The sequence below is a fragment of the Sciurus vulgaris genome, assembly GCF_902686455.1.
Source record: "Sciurus vulgaris genome assembly, chromosome: 10".
Taxonomy (NCBI): Eukaryota; Metazoa; Chordata; class Mammalia; order Rodentia; family Sciuridae; genus Sciurus; species Sciurus vulgaris.
In genome coordinates, this window is record NC_136470.1 from 49405991 (window position 1) to 49425930 (window position 19940).

Below are 19940 nucleotides of genomic sequence, written 5' to 3' on the forward strand. Positions count from 1 at the left end.
CTATTTGTTGAATTAAATAAAGTATCTGTTACTATCAGTCTAAAATGAATGCCCATTTATATAGTATGTCTTTAAAAACTAATGATACAGAATGGGGGCTGGCAAATATTTTTCTGTAAAAGGCCAGGTAATAAACAGTTCAGGCTTTGAAGGCCAGTTTCTGTATGCTACAACAACCACTTTGTTGTTACAGTTCAAAAGCAGTCAAGAACAATGTGTGAGTGGTTGGATATTATTTATAAATAGGCAGCAGACTGGATTTGGCCCGTGGGCCAGTGTGGCAGGGTATAGAGGTGTACTCCAATATTCTCCAAGTATAGCACTGGTTATAGTCCTACTGAAAAAGGATATACCACAAAGCCCAATCGCACGGGAAAAAAAGAAAATATAATTCAGTTATAATTTCAGTTGTTACCATTATCACCATGCCTACATTCAAGTAGCATAAATTAGCAATTATCTTTTACAATGTATTACTCCCCTTCCGCCACTACCCCAAACTCAGATTAAATTACCTTATATTTTTCTTTGGCTTTCTCTTTTCCAAGAAGTTTAAGAACTTTATCAGCTAAGAGCATGCTTTGTTGATTTTGGAACCCTTCTAATATACACACAGCAGTGACATCTAAAAGTGACGGAAAAATAAGAAGCAGTATGAAATTAATTCAGTTTACAAGACCAGTGGTTCCTTAACCATTCATTCAAAGGACTCAAACAATGGCTGTCCTCTCTCTTTCCGAACTCAATTTTCTTACAATTCTACATCTTTGGTTCTCCAAACAAGTGTTACATTCCCTTGATAACTTTAGCTAGTACCAATGTCATTCTTTTTCTCATCCCTTTTCTTTCAAAACTCCAATTTAGGTTTCCCCTTTCTAAAGTAACACTCCTATCAAATTTCACAATACCAAAAACCCTCATCTTTTGCTAAAATGTTCTCTAAAAGTATTTGATAATCCAGACCTTTTCTTTTTTAAAAAAAAAAAAAACAGTCTTTTCCTTTTAAAAAAATGTTATTCTGGTCTGGGGGCAAAGTGGTAGAAGGTATGATTTTCATTTGTGAGGTGTTGGGTTGGATCCCCAGCATGTGGGGGAGGGAGTCTTTTAATAACTAACTATGGCTAAATCTTACTGATGCTTTAAAAGCCGATCTAAACATGTAGTAGAAAGTGCTTTTATGCTATAGAAATTACACTTTGGTTGAGCTGCACATCACCTAGAAAAATGTACTTTAAAAGTCAGTGGTCTCTTATTTTAATTGCAGTTTTGGGAGTAGACAAGGCCAATTAGAGGCTGCAGAACATTTACAGCATTTGAGAATGACAAATTCACTTGAATGTTTTGTACTAGTTACATAATTTGCAATTGGGTATAAGAGGCCTGAAAATATGAAGGACAAAAAAAGTGTTTTCTCTAAGATTGGAGTTATTTCATATTTATATAGGATATTAACTGAAAATATGTAGAATCTTAGAAACACTATCACTTGCTAAAACCTCTTTTCTAATTTTCTTATTCATGGAGTTATACCAATCCTTACTAAATGTCAAATTTAAAATGTGTGGTGCTGGGGTTGTAGTTCAGTGGTGGAGTGCTTGCCTAGTATGTGTGAGGCAGTGGGTTCAGTTCTCAGCACCATATATAAAAAAATAAATAAAAATAAAGGTCCACTGACAACTAAAATTAAATAAATAAAATGTGTGCTGTATAAGTTTCAAATTTTAATACTCACTTAATACCATAGCTGAGAACAAAGGTAATACTTAAATATCAGCAATTTAAATTTAAACTAGAAAAGTCTCAACTGGAGAACTGATTTCTCTGCTCACAAGGCAGTTTCACATAAATTCACCAATGACCACAATGTCTCTAGTAATTTTCATATGTAATAATAAAAGCATTCTCACCTTCTAAACATTCCTTCTTATTATCTAACTTTTCATGGGCTTTTGCACGTCTGAAGAGAGCTTTCACATATTTGGGATTAAGTTCAACAGCCTTTGTACAATCTTCTGCCACCTCTTTCCATTTTTGCTATAATTAAAAGTATTGAGAAGAACTGAAATTATTAGCGTCCACTAACAGAAGTACCGTTCAACAGACATCAGTTTTCCAGACTTAGCAGGTCAAGTATTTGGAGTCTCATAATAAAAAACATATTCCCAACACAAAAACTTAATATCTACTATATACTACAAAAGCTCTTACAAATATCTGTACCAAAGCAATCAGGTTAAAAAAAATAGGCAAAGGACATACTTAGGACACCTTTCTACCTCCAAATCTACAACTCTACCTGTGGCTTTTGTTTTCATACCCTTTCCTCCTTTGTTCCCTTTGTTCCTCCTTTGTACCCCTCTTGATCAAAGACTAACCCTTTTCTCATGATCTGGGTCAAGGACTTCACTGAGCTCTCTCTTTCCTGTTTCTCTTTTGAACCATTCCCATAACTATAAAAACACTTGCTCTAGTACATTCCATCTTTTAAAATTCCTTATTTGATTCTGTAATTCCCTACAGTTATCCTCCACAACCCCAAGGGCCTCTTTATTGCCAATCCTCCAGAGTTGCCACTTTACTTGATTTCTACCTAACTCACTGGCAGTTCCTTCTCAATTTCCTTTTTGAATTATCTCCCTCTACTTAATCTCTACATGCTGGAATCTTCAAGCCCTTATCACTTCTCTTTCCCTATATATCTACTGTCTGATTTTCTATATCTCAAATTAGATTCTTAAATTTATCTCTAGCCCAGACTATTTTCCTAAAATACAGACATCTCGCAAGTTGTCTATTTAGCTGTCTCACTCCTTTTCCACCCATTGGTATTAAAATCCTTGCTTTTTGTCTTTCACATCCAATGCACTAGCAAGTTCTGTTGGTCTTCAGCTTTCTTTCATGTCACATGAGACTACTGCAAAATTCATACTTAGGTCCCCTCTGTGACCATTCTGGCCTCTTTCACAGAACAGTGAGAGCAATCTTGGCTGATGTTCCTGCCCTGCTTATAACCTTTAAATTTTTCCATTACACTCAGAATCATATCAAATCCAAACTCTTTATTATTACCTATAAGGTTTTTCCTGATCTGGTCCCTGTTTCTCTTCCCAATTTCATCTCTTGATACTCTAGGAACTTTCAGGCCTCTTTAAATATACCAAACTCTCTCTTGCCTCCAAGCAAATGATATTCTGCCACCTTTATTTATAACATTTTCTTTTTCACTATTCTGTGTATCAATCTTCACATATAAATATACAATGATCTTAACAAATAGCCTTTAAAAAGAATGAAACAGATCTGCATATGCTGATATTAAAAGTTGTATGAGATATTGTGGCAACTGAAAAAAAATCAAGAACAACATGCATAAAAGGAATTATCTTTGGTCTTTTTTCCCCCTGCATATGCAACTATTACAGATAGAGACAAGTTGAAGAAACAGATGTAAATTATTGAGGAGGATAGGGTCATGAGGAAACTTTAATTTTCTAAAATAACCGATTTTATAAAAGCTGAAATGTATGTAACTTTGGAGTACATTTGTAGCTAGCAAAACTAACCTTTGTTCTTAAAGATTTTTTAATTAAAGAAAATTGAAAACAAAAATCCTGAAATTTTAAAAAAACTTCAAAAAATGTATTAGATTTGAGTTGTAGTAACTGAAATTTTAAGAAAATCAGGAAAAATAGAAGAAACAGAGAAAACAATGTAAAGTACATACCAACTGTTCATAGGCAGCAGCTCTGTTTTGATAAAACGTGGAAAGGTCGACATTCTTCTCTGTGGGACATAAACTAATAGCCTCAGTATAACACTGAATAGCTTGTTCATATTTTCCTGCTTTAAAATATTTATTGCCTTTGTTCTTGGCTGCCTGGGCTCTATCAAGAGAGTTCTGAAATGAGAGGAAACAATTACCTAACACTGATAATCAACATTTGTGAATAGAGTCAGACCACAGTGATTAAATGATAAAGTGATAAAATAATGGGAGGATAGGAAGGCTGTTTACAGAGCAAGTTGCTTCATATAAATAACTTCATTTGACAGACTTATCAGTAGGGTTGAGTCAAAAGATTTATATTTTTTAATTTCAAAACCACTCAAACTTTCCCAGTGCTCAGTGCTTTGAATCATTCCTGTTAGCATTAGAAGCAACAACTATTTAATTTGTTTTCAGTATGGGTATTAAAACAGTGGTTCTCAGTCAAGGGTAATTTTACCCCCTTGTTTTAGAAAAACCCAGTTTCAGCATATCAGAACCAGCCACCAAAGGTGGAATACACTGAGACTAAAGAAAGAGGTAGACAGGGGCTGGGGTTGCAGCTCAGTGGTAAAGCGCTTGCCTAGCATGTGTGAGGCACTGGGTTCAATTCTCAGCACCACATGTAAACAAATAAAGGTCCATTGACAACTAAAAAAAATTATTAAAAAAAAAAAAAAAAAAAAAAAAGAAACAGGCAGACAGATCCAGGAATGCAAAAAGTACAATTTGTTAGGGACTTAACACACAGAAAGAAGGATGTCCTGAGAGGTAGCAAGGCGGGAAGATCCCCACACCCAGAAAGGCAGAAAGAAAGGAGTCATATGCTATGGTGAATTGCAGCCAACCAGAATGTACCTGGTCTTCTGCAAAAACTAGTAACAAGTCCAACTTCAGTTAAGAAAAAGTCTAGGCAAAAGTGGCTGGCAAAATAAACTTGGCTGACTATCTTCACCTCTTTTTGTCTTGTAGAGTGTGAGATGTGTGTCGAAGTTACCTAACAGGCAAAATTGCAGTTCTGACCAAGACAGCTGTGGTCATGTAAAGCTGATCCCTACACCCCTAGAGGATATCTGACAATGTCTGGAAATTCTTTTACATTTTTTTGTTTTTGTTTAGTACTGGAGACAGAATTCAGGGCATCCTGCATGCTAGGCAAGTGCTCTATTATTGAGCTACTTTCTCAACCTTGGAAACATTTTTGATTATGGCAAGTAGGAAGGAAGGTGCTATTAGCATAAAGTAGATAGAAACTAGAAATGCTAACATCCTATCATGCACAGGACAGCCCACCACAACTAAGAATGATCAGATTCAAAATAGCAACACTGCCAAGGTTGAGAAATTGGCATAAAATAACATCATAATATTATTCTAATCTGCATTTTCTTCACTACTAATGAATTTGAAAATCTTTTCATGTTTATTAGGTATCTGGCTTTCTTGTTCTAAAAACTTACTAATTTTTTCCCAGTTCTTTTTCTATTAGGTTGGTTGTTAACTGTGTAGAATAGTATATACAAACACTCTGGCAACTTCAATACTACTGTCACTCTATCATTCACCCATCAACAGACCTTTTACACTTGAATCTGTCTCAGATCTACTTTCTGGAAGAAAGATGTGTATGTCAACACACATACACATAATATGGAAAATGTGGAAGAATAGGTAGCTAATACCTAATAAGGACAGTTATTAAAACTTCTCTCTAGATAAAGCCAGTTGTCCAGGTTCTAGTCAATAGTTTCAAAAGTTTTGTGGTATGTTTTTATGAAAAACTTGATTGGTTGTTAACATCATTCAACTTTAATACAGGACTACAGAAGAATATACACCTCTAACAGGTAAATATGAAGAAGTAAAAACAAAAGCAACTGCCCCACAAATAATTTCAAGAATCTGTGAAAGCCAAGTTGCTTGGCTAGGTTACAAAGATGAGATGGCAAGGTACCACTGAACCTGCTCTTTTCTCCTCTATTCTTACTTCATTTTTCTTTCCTGAATTTTCCCCTCCATTTATTTTTTAGTATCACACGACAGCTATAATTATTTTTTAAAAGCACAGTGTACAAAGGAGAATTGCAGAAAACTCAAAATATTTAAGTTCATAGTATAACTCAGATAATTTAAGCCAGCTACTGTCAACGAGAAATATGGGTACTTTAAAACTGAGATATAGAAGCATGAATGGAACCAGGAAAAGCACAAATAAATCAAACGTGAAATCTTCCATTTGCAATATATTTAAGCATTTCCCTAAAGCTTTGAAATTTAAGTTAAATAGCAATCTTGAAACCTAAATTCAATGAAAGTAAGGTAGAGCTAAGCTGACAGAGACACAAAACACTCACAAGAGAAGACAATTGAGAACCCCTTATGTAGTTGTAGGCCCTGAGGGGCAACAATTATTACTGTTAGAAAACTTGCATTTGAGACAACTTCAGCAATCCTCACTTCACTGGAGAGTTAGTCAGATTAGAAAGACTGTGTCATCCAGATGAAGTGAGAATCCCCTTTGCCCAATGGACAAGTGACAAGCATACCTTAATTGCTAACAATAAAGGAAAATCAACATATAAAAGAGAGGTACCCAACAGAAAACTAACATCTGAGAAAGAGGATAAAACAAGTGAATAGAAAAAAATTGGGGGTAGGGTGCTAGGGATTGAACCTAGTGCCTCAGGCAAAGCACATGCTCTGCCCCTGATCTACCCAGTCCTCCCCCAAAATTTTGAAAATGAGATGGGTGTAGTGATGCACTTTAGGAATCCCAGCTACTGCAGAGGCTGAGGCAGGAGGACCACTAGTTCAAGGCCAGCACAGGCAACTGAGCAAGACCCTGTTTCAAAATAAAACCATAAAATATTAAAAAGGGATCAAGGGACCAAAAGGCTGGGAATGTAGTTCAGTGGTAAAGCACCCCTGGGTTCAATTTCAGTACTGCATTAGAAAAAAAAAAAAAAAATGAAAGAAAGGAAGGAAGGAAGGAAGGAAAGAAGGAGGGCAGGCAGGCAGGGGATTCAATAGGGATAGTACTGAAAAGCTACTGATCTGGATCTGATAAAAGTAAGTGCAAAGAGTTGATTAGCACAATGATGATTTAGCAATCAACATCAGCCTTCTGTTATGGCAGGAACTTGATCCTATTTTCATAATGCTATGGCCAAAATCAGGCAGAAATTAAACATACTGAAGGAAAAAGTCAAAACAGAAAATATACAACTACCAGTTTTTTATTAATAGAATATTTTAATTCCATTCCACAAAAAAAATCTTGTTTCTGTTTTCAGTCTTTGTTCCTACTACTTTCTCAAGCTACACTAAAACTTTTTAGAAATAAAGGCCAAAACTGGAAAATAAACCCAAAGACAATTTTGAAAGCTTATTTTTTATAAATTAAAACAAAGACTGATCTAAAATATAATGGGAGCATCTTGAAATACTAGTAACTTTTCATGTGCTCTACTTCCCCTTTCAAAAGCTACTAAGGAGACTTAAAATAAGACAATAATGCCATTTAATATTATTGAAAATAACAATTTGGGTAGTCTTTTCTAAGTTTTGTAATATTTACACTAAAATTCTGTGAAAATGAGTATTTTTCCTACATCTCTTAGAAGAAATTAGTTTCTAACTGATCTGAAGAACTGTTTAAACAAGTTGGACCACGTCTTCCTTTTCCTGTCCCCTTTAAAACCTCCAGTAATTACTACATGGCCTGCATATAAGACTCTACCTATGTAGTTATTATGCTCCAGTCACTTGGGTCTCCTACATGTAACTTTGGTTTGTTCACCAGGTACCCTGGAGTGCCTGTAGTCCCAGTTACTCAGGATTCTGAGGCAGGAGGATTGCTTGACAGGAGTTTAGGGCCAGTGTGTGCAACACAGCAAGACCTTATCTCTTAACATTAAAACAATGACAAAAAGAACCACTACCCTCTTTGTAAAAAAACAAAAAACGAAAACAACAAAAAACTACAGTTTGAAAAAATTAAGTCCAGTGTATTCAACATCAATAAAGATATTTCATGGGTATAAATTTAAAAGCTGTGAATACTGGTAAGCAAATTAGAAAAAGAAAAAAATCTTCCCTTCCACCCATTATGTCACACAATCAAAGAATTATTATTTAAAATAATTTACTAGAAAATTTGACTTTTTCCACACAGGATTTGAATTATTTTATCTCCGCATAATAAGGAACTGTCAATAGAGCTATCTTCATATGATTCTGCTTAATAAATTCAACAAATATCCAAAGCCAAATCTGATGATCCTGACATTAATATAAGCAAACAACTGTCAAAACTCTTCTGAAAAATTCTTTAGAACACCATACCAGAGATATAAGGTAGGTGTCATTACAATCCCCACTGTTGCAAATAAAGTCTAGAGATATTTTGAAATTTGCCCAAGGCTGGATTCAAACTCCACCAATCTGAGCTCAGATTGGCCAAACTTTTACTTCCATACTGCATGGATGACATAGTTGGCTTCTATTTAAGGATTGTATTTTATTCTACAAAAAGTATGAATCTTTATCATCACAACAATGCTCAGACTCACAATCTGATACAAAGGAAACAAACTTAGGTATCATTATCTTGCTCATCACCCACTCCAAGGAAAAGGCCAATGAGTGAAAAGTATAACTGAATTCATTTTTGTTGATATGACTCCATTATAAAGTTCATGGATTCAACTAACCATGAATTGAAACTATTTAGAAAAAAACACTGACGTTGATAACATGTAAGATGGCTGTGAGTCTACTGTACCTGTATAGACTTTTTTCCTTGTCATCATTTTTTACAGTTAAACAACTATTTACACAGCATTTATATTGTATTAGGGATTACGGTAATTCAATGACCTAAGTATGCCATTTTACATAAGGTATCACTGGATATTGGTATTCATGGATGGTTCTAGGACCAGAGTCTTGCAGATGATGAGACAAGACTATATAAAAAGTAACAGGGAAGTTTTTATCCTGAAGGAACATACTAGAGGCCAATGCAGAAAACAAACAAGTAAACTGGCAGCCTCTCAAATGAACTATCACTCATCAAAACACTAAAACCCCAATCCACATTAAGAAAATACATATCAGGTGATTAGTAAATTATACCACTGACAAACAGAAAATTACTGGTCCACAGGATAGACTACATACACAAGTACACATAAATACAAAACTATTTGGGTAAAACAGGATCAAAAGCACATAATTCAGATAATATATCTAAGAAAACAACAGAAAAGATTAAATGTCTTTTCGCTTTTAAACAAATATGTATGTTGATAACTTGTCAAACAAAGGTTAAAACCAGGCCCCTACCTCTTAAAAAAGAGGCAACTCTACTCGGAAAACAAGTTAAATTTTGAAATAAAAGCTGCACTTATTAAAGTATAATTCATATAAATTTGGAGGAATACAAAGTAATAACAATCAAAGTTGGCTAAACAGAGTCAGTGAAAGTCGTAAGAATCTGCTATAGAACAAAAAATGCAGTCATTTATTACTGACAAATAATAGTGAGGAAAGTATTACAGGGAGGAAAAACGATCCACATATGGAAATCTGGGAGATCAGAAAAGGATCAGTCTCTAAATAAACAAGTCCGGCAACATTGACTGACTACATTACAGAAAGCTTTCGATGATGTATACCTGGCAATAAGGAACTACTGTAAATTCTTAGCAAGTGTTCACAAATTATGCTCATGATGACATAAAGTTGCTGTGAAAGAAAATGATAGAATTAGGTACATTAATGGGAAAATAGAATGGGTATTAACTTGTTTTAAAATCTGCATTTATCATTTTAATATATGTATCATTTATATCTAGTTAAATATATATGATGTAGTTTCATAATTTTGCTCTTAAATGGTTTTTATTCCTTAAAATTACAAATTCAAAGGCATATTGTATTTGAATGCCAGCTTTACAGAAGTAGCAATCAACTCTGGAATGCTTACTGCGTAAGAAACAATCAACATCTACAGACCAACAGGTACTTTTACATGAACCATACTTAGGCTAGTAAGAAAATAATATTGTTATCAAACCTAAGTTAAGAATGTCCATCCCCATCTCCTGTCCTAAAATTTTAAAAACTACAACCAACTCTACCTACTAAATCATAATACACAGTACTCTTTACCTGAAAAGAACCTACTTATAAGAATGCTTCTTAAACTGGGAGCCGTGACACATGCCTATAATTCCAGCATCTTGGGAGGCTGAGGCAGGAGGATCACAAGTTCAAAGCCAGCCTCAGCAAAAAACCAAAAAACAAGGCGTTAAGCAACTCAGTGAGACCCTGTCTCTAAATAAAAAATATAAAACAGGGCTGGGGATGTGGGGATGTGGGGATTGAGTGCCCCTGAATTCAATCCCTGGTGGTGGTGGGGGATGCCAATAAAATAAGCTTTTCAAAAAAAGATGCTTCTTTTGCAGGATTAGGGTTGTAGGTTATAGTTAAACTGACTCCAGGATGGATTGTTAGAATAAAAAAAAAAAAAAAAAAAAAAAAACAAAAAAAACAAAAAAAAAACTTTTGAAACACACACACATGTGCGGTATGACTTATGATGAGATTATGTCCTGATAAATCCATCATAAATTGAAAATATTAAGTGATAATGCATTTAAAGGGGCAGGGTGGCAGACACCTATAATCCCAGCTACTCAGGCTAAGGCACGAGGATCACAAGTTGCCAGCCTCAGCAACTTAGACCCTATCCAAAATAAAACACAAAAAGCGGCTGGGGATGTAGCTCAGAGGGAGAATGCTTCAAGATTCAATGTACAGTTCTACCAAAAAAACAAAACAAAAACAAAAACAATTTAATATCTCTAACCTACTAAACACCAGAGCTTAATAACAGTACAATGTAAAGTACTGGTTGTTTACTTTGGTAATTCTTTGGCTGGCTGAGAACTGCAGTTCACTGTCACTGCCCAACATCACAAGAGACTATCATGGGGTCTATCACTAGTCTAGGAAAAGATCAAAATTCAAAATTCAAAGTATTATGCTTTCACATCATCATAAAGTAAAAAAAAAAAAAAAAAAAAATGAAGTCAAAACATCACAAGTTAGAGACCTTCTATGCACAAACACATATAAATAAATAAACGTAGATGTCAACAGACCCTTTAATTATTATTTGAAGAATGAAGCTTCATTCATTCCACTGAACACCTGCCACATACCAGGCACTGTATGAGGTTCTAAGAATACAATGGAAAACAAGACAGAGCCAGTTTCAGTCTTCACAGATTCAAGAGGATGGTAGCCAAGACAGGAATAGGCAACTCTGTTATCATGTGATGTTAGGGAAGGGAAAAATCCAAGATGTTATGGAATCACACAGTGTTGTGATTAGGTAAAGAGGTATTTCAGAAAAAGTGAAAGACCTCAATGTTGGGACCTGAATGACCAGAAAGGGTACTGGGCAGTGTTGAGAATATCCAAAAGGCAGAATCCAGAGGAAGTGGCAAGAGATGGTGAAGAATGTTTAAGCAGAATCAATATCATGGTGTTAAACCATGACAGAGTTTGAATTTTATCTTGATTGGAAAACCTCTTAATCATTTTAAGCATGGGACTGATGGAGATATGAAAGATTAGAAGAAGACAATGTAGTTGTTTCTTGGTATTCACAGGTGATTAGTTCTAGGACTTCCATTTCCCATACCAATATCTGTGGATGCTCCAGTCCCTTATATAAAATGGCATAGTATTTGCGTATAACCTACATACATCTTTGTGCATTCTTTTTTGTTAAGACAGAGGTCTCACTATGTTGCTCAGAGATCTTCTAACCTTAGTCTCCCAAGTAGCTGGGAATATAAGTATATGCCACCATACCCCACCTCCTCCTATATACTTTAAATCTAATATCTAAAGCAAAGTAAGTGCTATGTAAATAGCTGTTATATTGTGCCATTGAGGAATAACCACAAGGAAAAAATTTGTACATGTTCAGCAGAGATGCAATATGTTTTCTGGATATTTTTGAACTTTAATTGGTTGACTCCGTGGATGTAACTGTGAATAGGAAGGTTTACTTTAATAAAGACAACAGCAGGTATTCAGTTGAGAAATGAGAGCAGTGGGAATAGAGTAGTCAGCTCTTTAAGACATTAATGATGCAGATTTTTCTGAATATGTTTCTAGATTAGATGTAGAGAACATGAGACTAGAAAAGAGGGACATGTTCTGGCTTGGAAAATTAGATGAGGTGCATTAGTTTACAAAGGGTGTTTTTAGGAAAAAGAGATGGTGTAAAATAATTGTGAGGTAATGAAGACATCTTTTAAGTTGGGTCTCATGAGAGAAAGGAGCTAGAGACAAGAAATTTAGGAACCATCGATGTGTAAGGGCTAAATAGGTAAAGTTGCTGGGGGTTAGCAATATCCAGGGAATATGTGGAGAACAAAAGAATGACGATTATGATCGAACCATGATGGTCACTAAATAGAAAAAGACAAGACACTGGAAAGGAGTCCTAAGCGAGGAGAGCAAAAACTTTTAAAGGATGAGGTGTCAGAATATTTAAAAAATAAGGAAAATGTGGTGTCTCAGTAACAAGAGAAACAGTTATTAAGGAAAACAAAGTGAAATACTGCTAAGGATAAAGAAAGGATAGTTACTGAAAGGTGTTCACTAAAAATTAATTATATAAGTCTCATTGGTGATCCATACTAATTTTAAAAAAATGACTAGAAACAGATCATTTAGGGAAATTGATGATCCTTTTATTAAAAGGTTTAGGTATGTCTTCTCCTTTCTGTTCTAGTAGGCTAGTTTAGATTAGTGGTTCCTAAACATTTGTGAGGAATAGCTCATAAGAATAAAAAATAATTGGACTAAAAAGGTCTCACGAAACTAAGTTTTTCAATAAATGCATATACATACACACATATATACATATTTTAAATCATAAATTGTTAGATATTTGTGCAGCCAGTTACCATGCTTGGTATATATTTGGTAGTCCCTGCGATAACTCAAATCCATACTGAAAAGTGCTATGGATAAGATGATCTTCAAAGAACTCTTTCAGGTTTGAAAATCTGTAATTCAGGTTTTAAAAAAAAATCACTGAAGCAAAATGGCACATAATGGCAGATTTTATAATGGCTTAAAATGTAATATAATACTTTAAGAACCTCAATCTCAAGACACTATCAAATATGATTATATGCTTTTCTGAAATGGTATTCTGAAATTTCCTTTAGTTAAAACAAATATGAATAGTGACTGCATTTGCTTTGCAAGTTTTTGCTATCTCAGAAAAAAGATAACAACATCTACACTGCACATGAAAATGCCAAATTCAAGACAAAAGCCCAAAAACATCATTAGTTCATTTTACAGTAAGGTAAACAAAAGTCAACAGACAAAACTGAGATTTTTCAATTCTATTTGCCAATATTGGACAATGAATAGACAATATCTGTTCTTCTCTTAAAAAGTTACAGTTATTGGTCAGGTAGAGAAATACTTGTTAGGGCATCAGGATTCTGTCACTTTTTCTATCAGTTGAAACAAATACTTCCCATTTACAAAATACTCTGAGGTTGCCAATTTAAAGGTACTGTTCAAATACAAAGCAATTTCTCCAACCACAGATAATAAATTCCAATTAGTGGTTAGTTATATTAAGATAGTCTAATAATTCCAGCACTAGACTACTTTTAAAAATTGACAAAAAGTCTTTCAATATTTATTAGTCACCAACACTGAAAACATACATATCCATGGTAAATGACAAAGACGTTCTTACCACTGCTTTACTAATCTAGTAATTCAAAGCAAGATTTTACGTAGAAGCCTAGACTCTACAATGTGAACAATGGTATATGAAAGTGTTTTGCTCAGTTTTATTTTAGTTCAAAAATAATTTTAAAGCAGTTCAGTTACACAGAATTCAATCATAAAGTTTAATTTTTAATAGTAGGTGAATAAAATTCTTTATAAAATGAAAACACTGCAAAACACTTATAAAATTAAAAAAAGCAGACAATACTGCAAAACTGAAAAGGGGATTTAAAGGAATCTAAATGCTGAAAGGAAATTTGCTAAATTCTATCAAATACCAATGGTACAGAATTCTGGGATGAGATGGGGTGGATGCAGCAATAAAGAAATGTTAAAACAGTTTTATGTATACAACTATCTTTGTTTTTAATGCCTATTAGAGAACTGAGTACTTTTTTGTACATTTCATTCATCTTCAGTTCTTCTATGATTAAAATTAAATGAAGTAGGAAATGACCAGAGAATTTCATTCACATGAAAATGACATAAGTGATAACTAATTCAGAGAATTCTCTTGATAACTAATTTCACTAGCAGCACTCAGAATCATCAATTTTTAGTGCTGGATGAAATATAAGTGATCCAATATTTTAATTCTCCTATTCTACAGGGATGACAGTAAGGTCAGGGAGATAAAATGACTTTCCCAAACTAACAGGGATGAAGGACCCAATATCAAGTGACATTTTCCTAGTTTTCACAGCTTATAGGTTCTTCCCTATATTGTAATGTATCTTTTCTGATTAAAAATACGTCATTTTTCACTCATAGGAATGATCATATATATATATCTCTTTCATGGGCTAGCACAATGGGCCCCAAACTGTAAGCAATAATATACTGCATAGTTCTTTCCTACACCAAAACTTCCATTAAAGCTAACAAGACTACTTAGCAAAAACGTGCCTTCAGTTTGAATAGAATGGAAATGACTCACATATGTGTATGAGTATACATACAACTTGAATATGTATAAAAAGTTATATATGTGTATATAACTGGGAATTGTTTCAACTTAAGTTCCTTTGAATAAATGATTTGGTCAGGTACTACCACTGCGCAATTCCAGATCCAGAAAAAAATCCTCCACCTCACCCAATCCCTGCATTGTTAAGCAGCCAGCCCAATTCTACCCACAGCTGTCACATACCAAAAGGATTTAATGGTCAGTTCCACAAAATCATACAAAGCAGTTCACCAGAGACTAATGCTTGGCCCAACATCAAAGAATCTTTATTAAGCATGTTAGGCTTGGTGATGTACATTTCAGGAGAGGGGGGCGACTAAGATGCTTGCAACCAAAAAGTTTAAGAACTTACTCCCTAGATTAACACACACACACACACACACACACACACACGCACACACAGAAAATGGCGTTACTATTTTAGTTTTTGGAAGGTTTTTTTTTTTTTCTTTTTTTGTATATACAAAGCTTTCTAATTCAGTTTTTTCGCTTTTGTCAGCGTAGTTGCCAATGAGCCCCCCACCCTCCCAAAAAACACTTCAAGAGAGGAGTGGTTCGTTATTAAAAGGTCCTTTCAATTTAGTTCTAGGCCTTGGAAATCACAGAAACAATTTATATCAACGTACCAATCACAGGAATCTGGGTTCCTTCCTTGTTAATTATATACAAGCATATTTGCAAATGTTCCCAGTATCACCATCACCACCACCACCACCACCACCACCACCACCACCACCAGGGATAATTGCTGTGTCACTGAGAAGCAAAGGAAAATACCTAAAATTCTGAAGCCGAAAAGAAAATGTCAAAGAACATCGGTAATCTGTCCCCTTGGGCTACTCCATTCCCTACAAAACAGCCAGAAATGAGATTTTCTAAACTCATGTGCTGCCGCTTAGCATTTGCCAACTAATGGGAAGGAAGCCCCCTCACCGGCACAACCCTTCAAGGAAACGTTGCATCCGCTCGGTTCCACCTCTATGGCCCGGGGCAGCTTCTCACCATTTCCAGGTGGGCACCGGAACCGTCGGGATGTCCACTTCCCAGGGCGGGACTTGCCCTGCCCTCCGGGGTCTTTCGTTCGCTGTTGCGCTTCAGGCCGCCGGCGTCGCCTCGGCCTCCGGCCTCCCGGCGCCGCCGCTGCCGGGTCCACAGATACACAGCACCAGCGCCCAGAAGCAGGGGCGCTCCTACAGCCAGCGCCAGCTGCCATCGTGGCAGACCCCCAGTGCCCGGGCCCGAAGTCCCGCCGCCACCGCCCACTCCACTCCCGGAGCCGGGTGCAGCAGCTGCAACCACTGCTGCTTCCACCGGCTTAGAGGCGGCCATGTCGAGTGTCCTCTGCCACCGCCTCCCTGACAGTCACGGGCGCCACAGTCACCAGGTAGTGTGAAAAGGAAGACCCGACCGAGTAAAGGAAAGCAATGTGCAAGAGAGCACGCTAGGCAGCGAGAGCGGACGGCAGAAAAGGGCCAGAGGTCACCGGAAGCCCGGGGCATGCCGGGCAGACCTAGCTATGGGTCTCCTCCCTCTCAACCGTGGAAGTGGGGTGGGGAGAAGGGGAGAATCACTTCCGGGTTGAAGGAAACCGTGTGCTGTGGGCGTTCCTAGGCAGTCCTTTCTCTTTCGCCTCACTGCTGCTTTGGGGAATCACTTGGGTCTTGGGCCTCCAGTGGTAGCAGATATCCAGTCCACCTTCAGGGTGGAAGGACAGATGACCCTCTTGCCTAGCGGAAAGGAGGAGGGCACGCATACAGCAGAATTGGGGTGCGCAGTCGATCAGAGAGCACTGGGAATGCTCCGGGAGGGAACTCTGATTGGGCGGGAGGAGCGAAAGAAGTGTGTAGGTTATTGGCTGGCAGGGGCAGTGGGCGGGGCATATTCCGAGCTGCTCAGCCGATTGGTAGGTTTTGGATCCCGTTTTCCCGTTACCGCCACGTTGGCTTTTTTTGGACCTGAGCGGCCGTTAGGACTGCTGTCCGCGTGTGGAGGAAACCAACTGATTGGAAGGACTTTAAAAATGAGCGAGGAAAGAGCCGAAGATAGCTTACTGAATCGCCCATCTTCTAATCTCTACCATAGCCAGATTGTAGTTTGAACGAATTTGAGGTTCTGCGGGCAATAGCAGAGGGCAGAAAAACTAGATAAATAGAAACGGGCAATGCCAGGGTGGTTCCAGTCCAAAGGGGTTGAGCGGGCTTCCTGCCGCTCTCAATCTGAGCCAGTTAGGAAAGCGATGACGTGTGCGTTCTTAAGGTTCTGGAACTGAGTAGGTAGAAATGCAAGGCCCCAGGCTTCCCACCTGCTTCCAGCCTTCCTTTTACGTGATTGTATCTGGAGCTGGATCCCACCTGACACCCCAGCCCACGCTAGGCTCCCTGGAGCCACGCGCCTGCCCCAGCGCTCTGATTCACGCACCCTCGTGCTTGTTTTGCACTGTTTTCTCATTCCCAAAATGTTGCAAGGTGTTTGAAGTTAACGGTATTTTAAAGAAAAAAGGACAAGTAGGAATAGAGTATGAGAATTCCTAACTATCGCTCCTCGTTTCAGGCATGTTGGGTTTCAGAGCCTAATATGAAAAATCTATAATCATTTTGCGTTTGAATACAAGAGAATTCCCAACATCACAGAAATGCTATTTGAAGATGGAAAGGACCTAGTTAAGTGGTGCCAAAATGGACTGGTTAAAATAGAATTACCTAGATTGAAATCGTTTCAGGATCATTGTTTTTCTGTTACTTCATGTAGGTTCCATCTAAATAAATTGCTTTCAGGCAATAGGGTTTCTTAGCAACAAACTTAAGCAAATGGGATAAAAATAATAGCAATGGAATTGGTTTCATCAAATAGTAATTGTTAGAGGTGATCTACTTTTCCCTGCCTGAGCCCCTTCAACTTCAAATGGCAATTCTCTTGTCCCTTCAAGCAATACTGACTTTTTCCTTTTCAGAATAGAAATTGGGATTTTCTGTCTTAAAATTTCAATTTTCTATGTCATCTTGGAGGAGTGTAGGATGCTAGTAATTATAAACTATTTGGCAGGAACTAAATCGACTAAAAAAATGTTTTGCTTATTTACTGAAAGAGGCAATATACTACTATGATAAAGATCCAAAAGTTACAAAAGGTTTACTGTGAAAAGCCTGCCTCAAGTCCCTGTCCCCAGCCACTGTTTTTCCCTGTGCAAAGGACAATCAATGTTAGAATTTGTTGAAAATAATTTTTTATTAACTAATATTTATCTAAAGGATTGACATTGGTTTTATTTTTACTATAGGCATTTGTAAATTAGGTTGTGTTGCTTTCATAGTTTGTAAAGAACATCATTCCATTCTCTTCAATATTTATCTCTTTTCTCCCATTTTTTCTTCCATTTCCTATTTACAATATAGAGCAGAATTGGGAATGTTACTGGCTTTGCAACCTTGCTGACTGGATGCATGCTTTCCCTGCTTTGAAATGGTAAAAACAGCCAAGTAAAGTATTCCCAGTGACTCCTGTGGCTGAGAAGGAGGATTGCAAATTCAAGGCCAGCCTCAGCAACTTAGCAAGACATTGTCTCAAAAAATAAAAAGGACTGGGTGTGTGGCTCAGTGATAAAGTTCTCCTGTGTTCAATCTCCAGTACTAAAAAAAAAATAAATAAATAAAAAATAAAAGTAACAACATGCACCTCTAAGGTTATAGTAGCGATTTAATTAGATAATATTTAGAATTATTTTATTTTGATGTTCATTGCAAAATAGTTGACAGTGCTTAGTTACTGGGTTTTCTCACTATTAAAGGAAAAAAGTAAAACTCTAAAAAACTGAAGTTTTGTATATTTTATTTTTTTGGTAGATTAATGGAACTAAAAGAAGCAGCTTTCTCCTTTGGTTTGTATCTTAGGAAGAAGGAATTCTAATGGACTATGATTTGGAAATTCAAGATTTTATTTTGTATCACTGTGGGCAACTCTGCCCACAGTGAGGGGTGGATCAGGTGGTTTTTAAAGCTCCTTTTGTTTTAAAATTGTATGATTCTTTCCCTATCAGTTTTCATTGCTATATGAAAGTCTTTCAGTTTGGTAGAGTTGGTAGATAGCTAGCTGAATTGCGTGGGAGTGGGGGTGGGGGTGGGGGTGGGGGTGGGGGGTGGTCCCACACCTTTCAATGAGTCCACAAACATGCTTTTATTGAGCGCATCTATACACAGCTCTATTCTTTTTTTCTTAGGTTTTCATTCCTTTTCTCTCCATTGAAAAGTTAGTGGAAGAATTGTCTGTACCTGTTACCTCTACTTGTTTATTACCCATTTAAATCCAAAATTTGTTGTAACTTTAAAATTACTCCGCAACTGCTTTGAAAAATCACTAAATTCATTGTTTTTTTAATTTCATAACCCTTTACTTGATACACTGTCATTTCCTTCTTACATGTTTTCCTTGGCTTTTAAAAGGAGACTAGATTCTCTCGTTCTTCTACTCTCTGACCAATATCTAGATTGGTACTGCGCAACAAAACTTTCTGTGATGTTTTAACTATTTTATATGTATCATGTCCAACATGATAGTCACTAGCTGCACATAGTTACTAAGCACTTGAACTGTAGTTACTGTGATTAAATATATTTTAATTTTATTTAATTTTAACTGGTGTAAATAGTTTCATGTGGCTAATGGCTACTGTATTGGATAGCACAACTCTAGGAATTGATAAGAATTTTAAGTTATTTTGTCTGCAGTCTCAGTAGTCAAAGTAAACCTCATTGCTTCAGGTACTATTTCTTTGCAGATAATCTCTGTTCTCTTTCTTGTGATGTAACTTCTCTCTTTATCTCATTATATTTTCTAGAACTTAGTAAGAAGTTTTGCTTGGATGCTTCATTTTTTTCAGAAATATCTTCCCTCCCCTTCTTCTTTTTGTGTAATCCTTTTTTTCCCTCATTTTCTCATTAGGGAAAAAAAAAATAAGGATTACATGAAAGGTCACTGTTACCTTATAGAAAATCAACTGTGAGGTTTTCAACGAGATCAACTTCTCTAATACAATTTTTTATGTTTCTCTTCTCTTCATACCCTCTGCCACTTCCTGAGCTGAAATATAAAAACACATAAATGAGTGTGACACATAACATGCTTAACAGTTTCTTCTTGCCTGAGTTAGTTCAGGCTGCTATAACAAAAATACCATACACTTGTTGGATTATAAACCATAGAAACTTATTTGTTACAGTTCTGGAAGTCTGAGATCTGGGTACCAGTGAGGTAAGATTCTGATGAGGGTCATCTTCTGGGTTGCAGATGGCTGATTTCTTATATCCTCAAATGGTGGAAAGGGGCAAGAAAGCTGTGTTCATTTTGTTTTAGAATAATCACCTCCTGAAT

General features: G+C 36.5%; 1 protein-coding gene and 1 long non-coding RNA gene across 2 annotated transcripts in view; one reads left to right on the forward strand and one right to left on the reverse strand.

Annotated features, from left to right (window-relative positions):
* Positions 1–16052, reverse strand: part of TOMM70 (translocase of outer mitochondrial membrane 70) — a 34257-nt gene extending 18205 nt beyond the window's left edge. The window contains exons 1-4 of the mRNA XM_079101395.1: positions 15579–16052; positions 3725–3898; positions 1908–2034; positions 516–625 (exon numbers count right to left, since the gene is read on the reverse strand). Coding sequence (XP_078957521.1) covers positions 516–625; positions 1908–2034; positions 3725–3898; positions 15579–15905 — 738 coding nt within the window. The 5' untranslated portion in view covers positions 15906–16052. The remainder of the gene's footprint in view (positions 1–515; positions 626–1907; positions 2035–3724; positions 3899–15578) is intronic.
* A 163-nt stretch (positions 16053–16215) lies between these two features.
* LOC306638205 overlaps positions 16216–19940 on the forward strand; it is a 59647-nt gene continuing 55922 nt past the window's right edge. Inside the window, exons 1-2 of the long non-coding RNA XR_013757406.1 lie at positions 16216–16350; positions 17971–18052. This is a non-coding gene — a long non-coding RNA (uncharacterized lncRNA). The remainder of the gene's footprint in view (positions 16351–17970; positions 18053–19940) is intronic.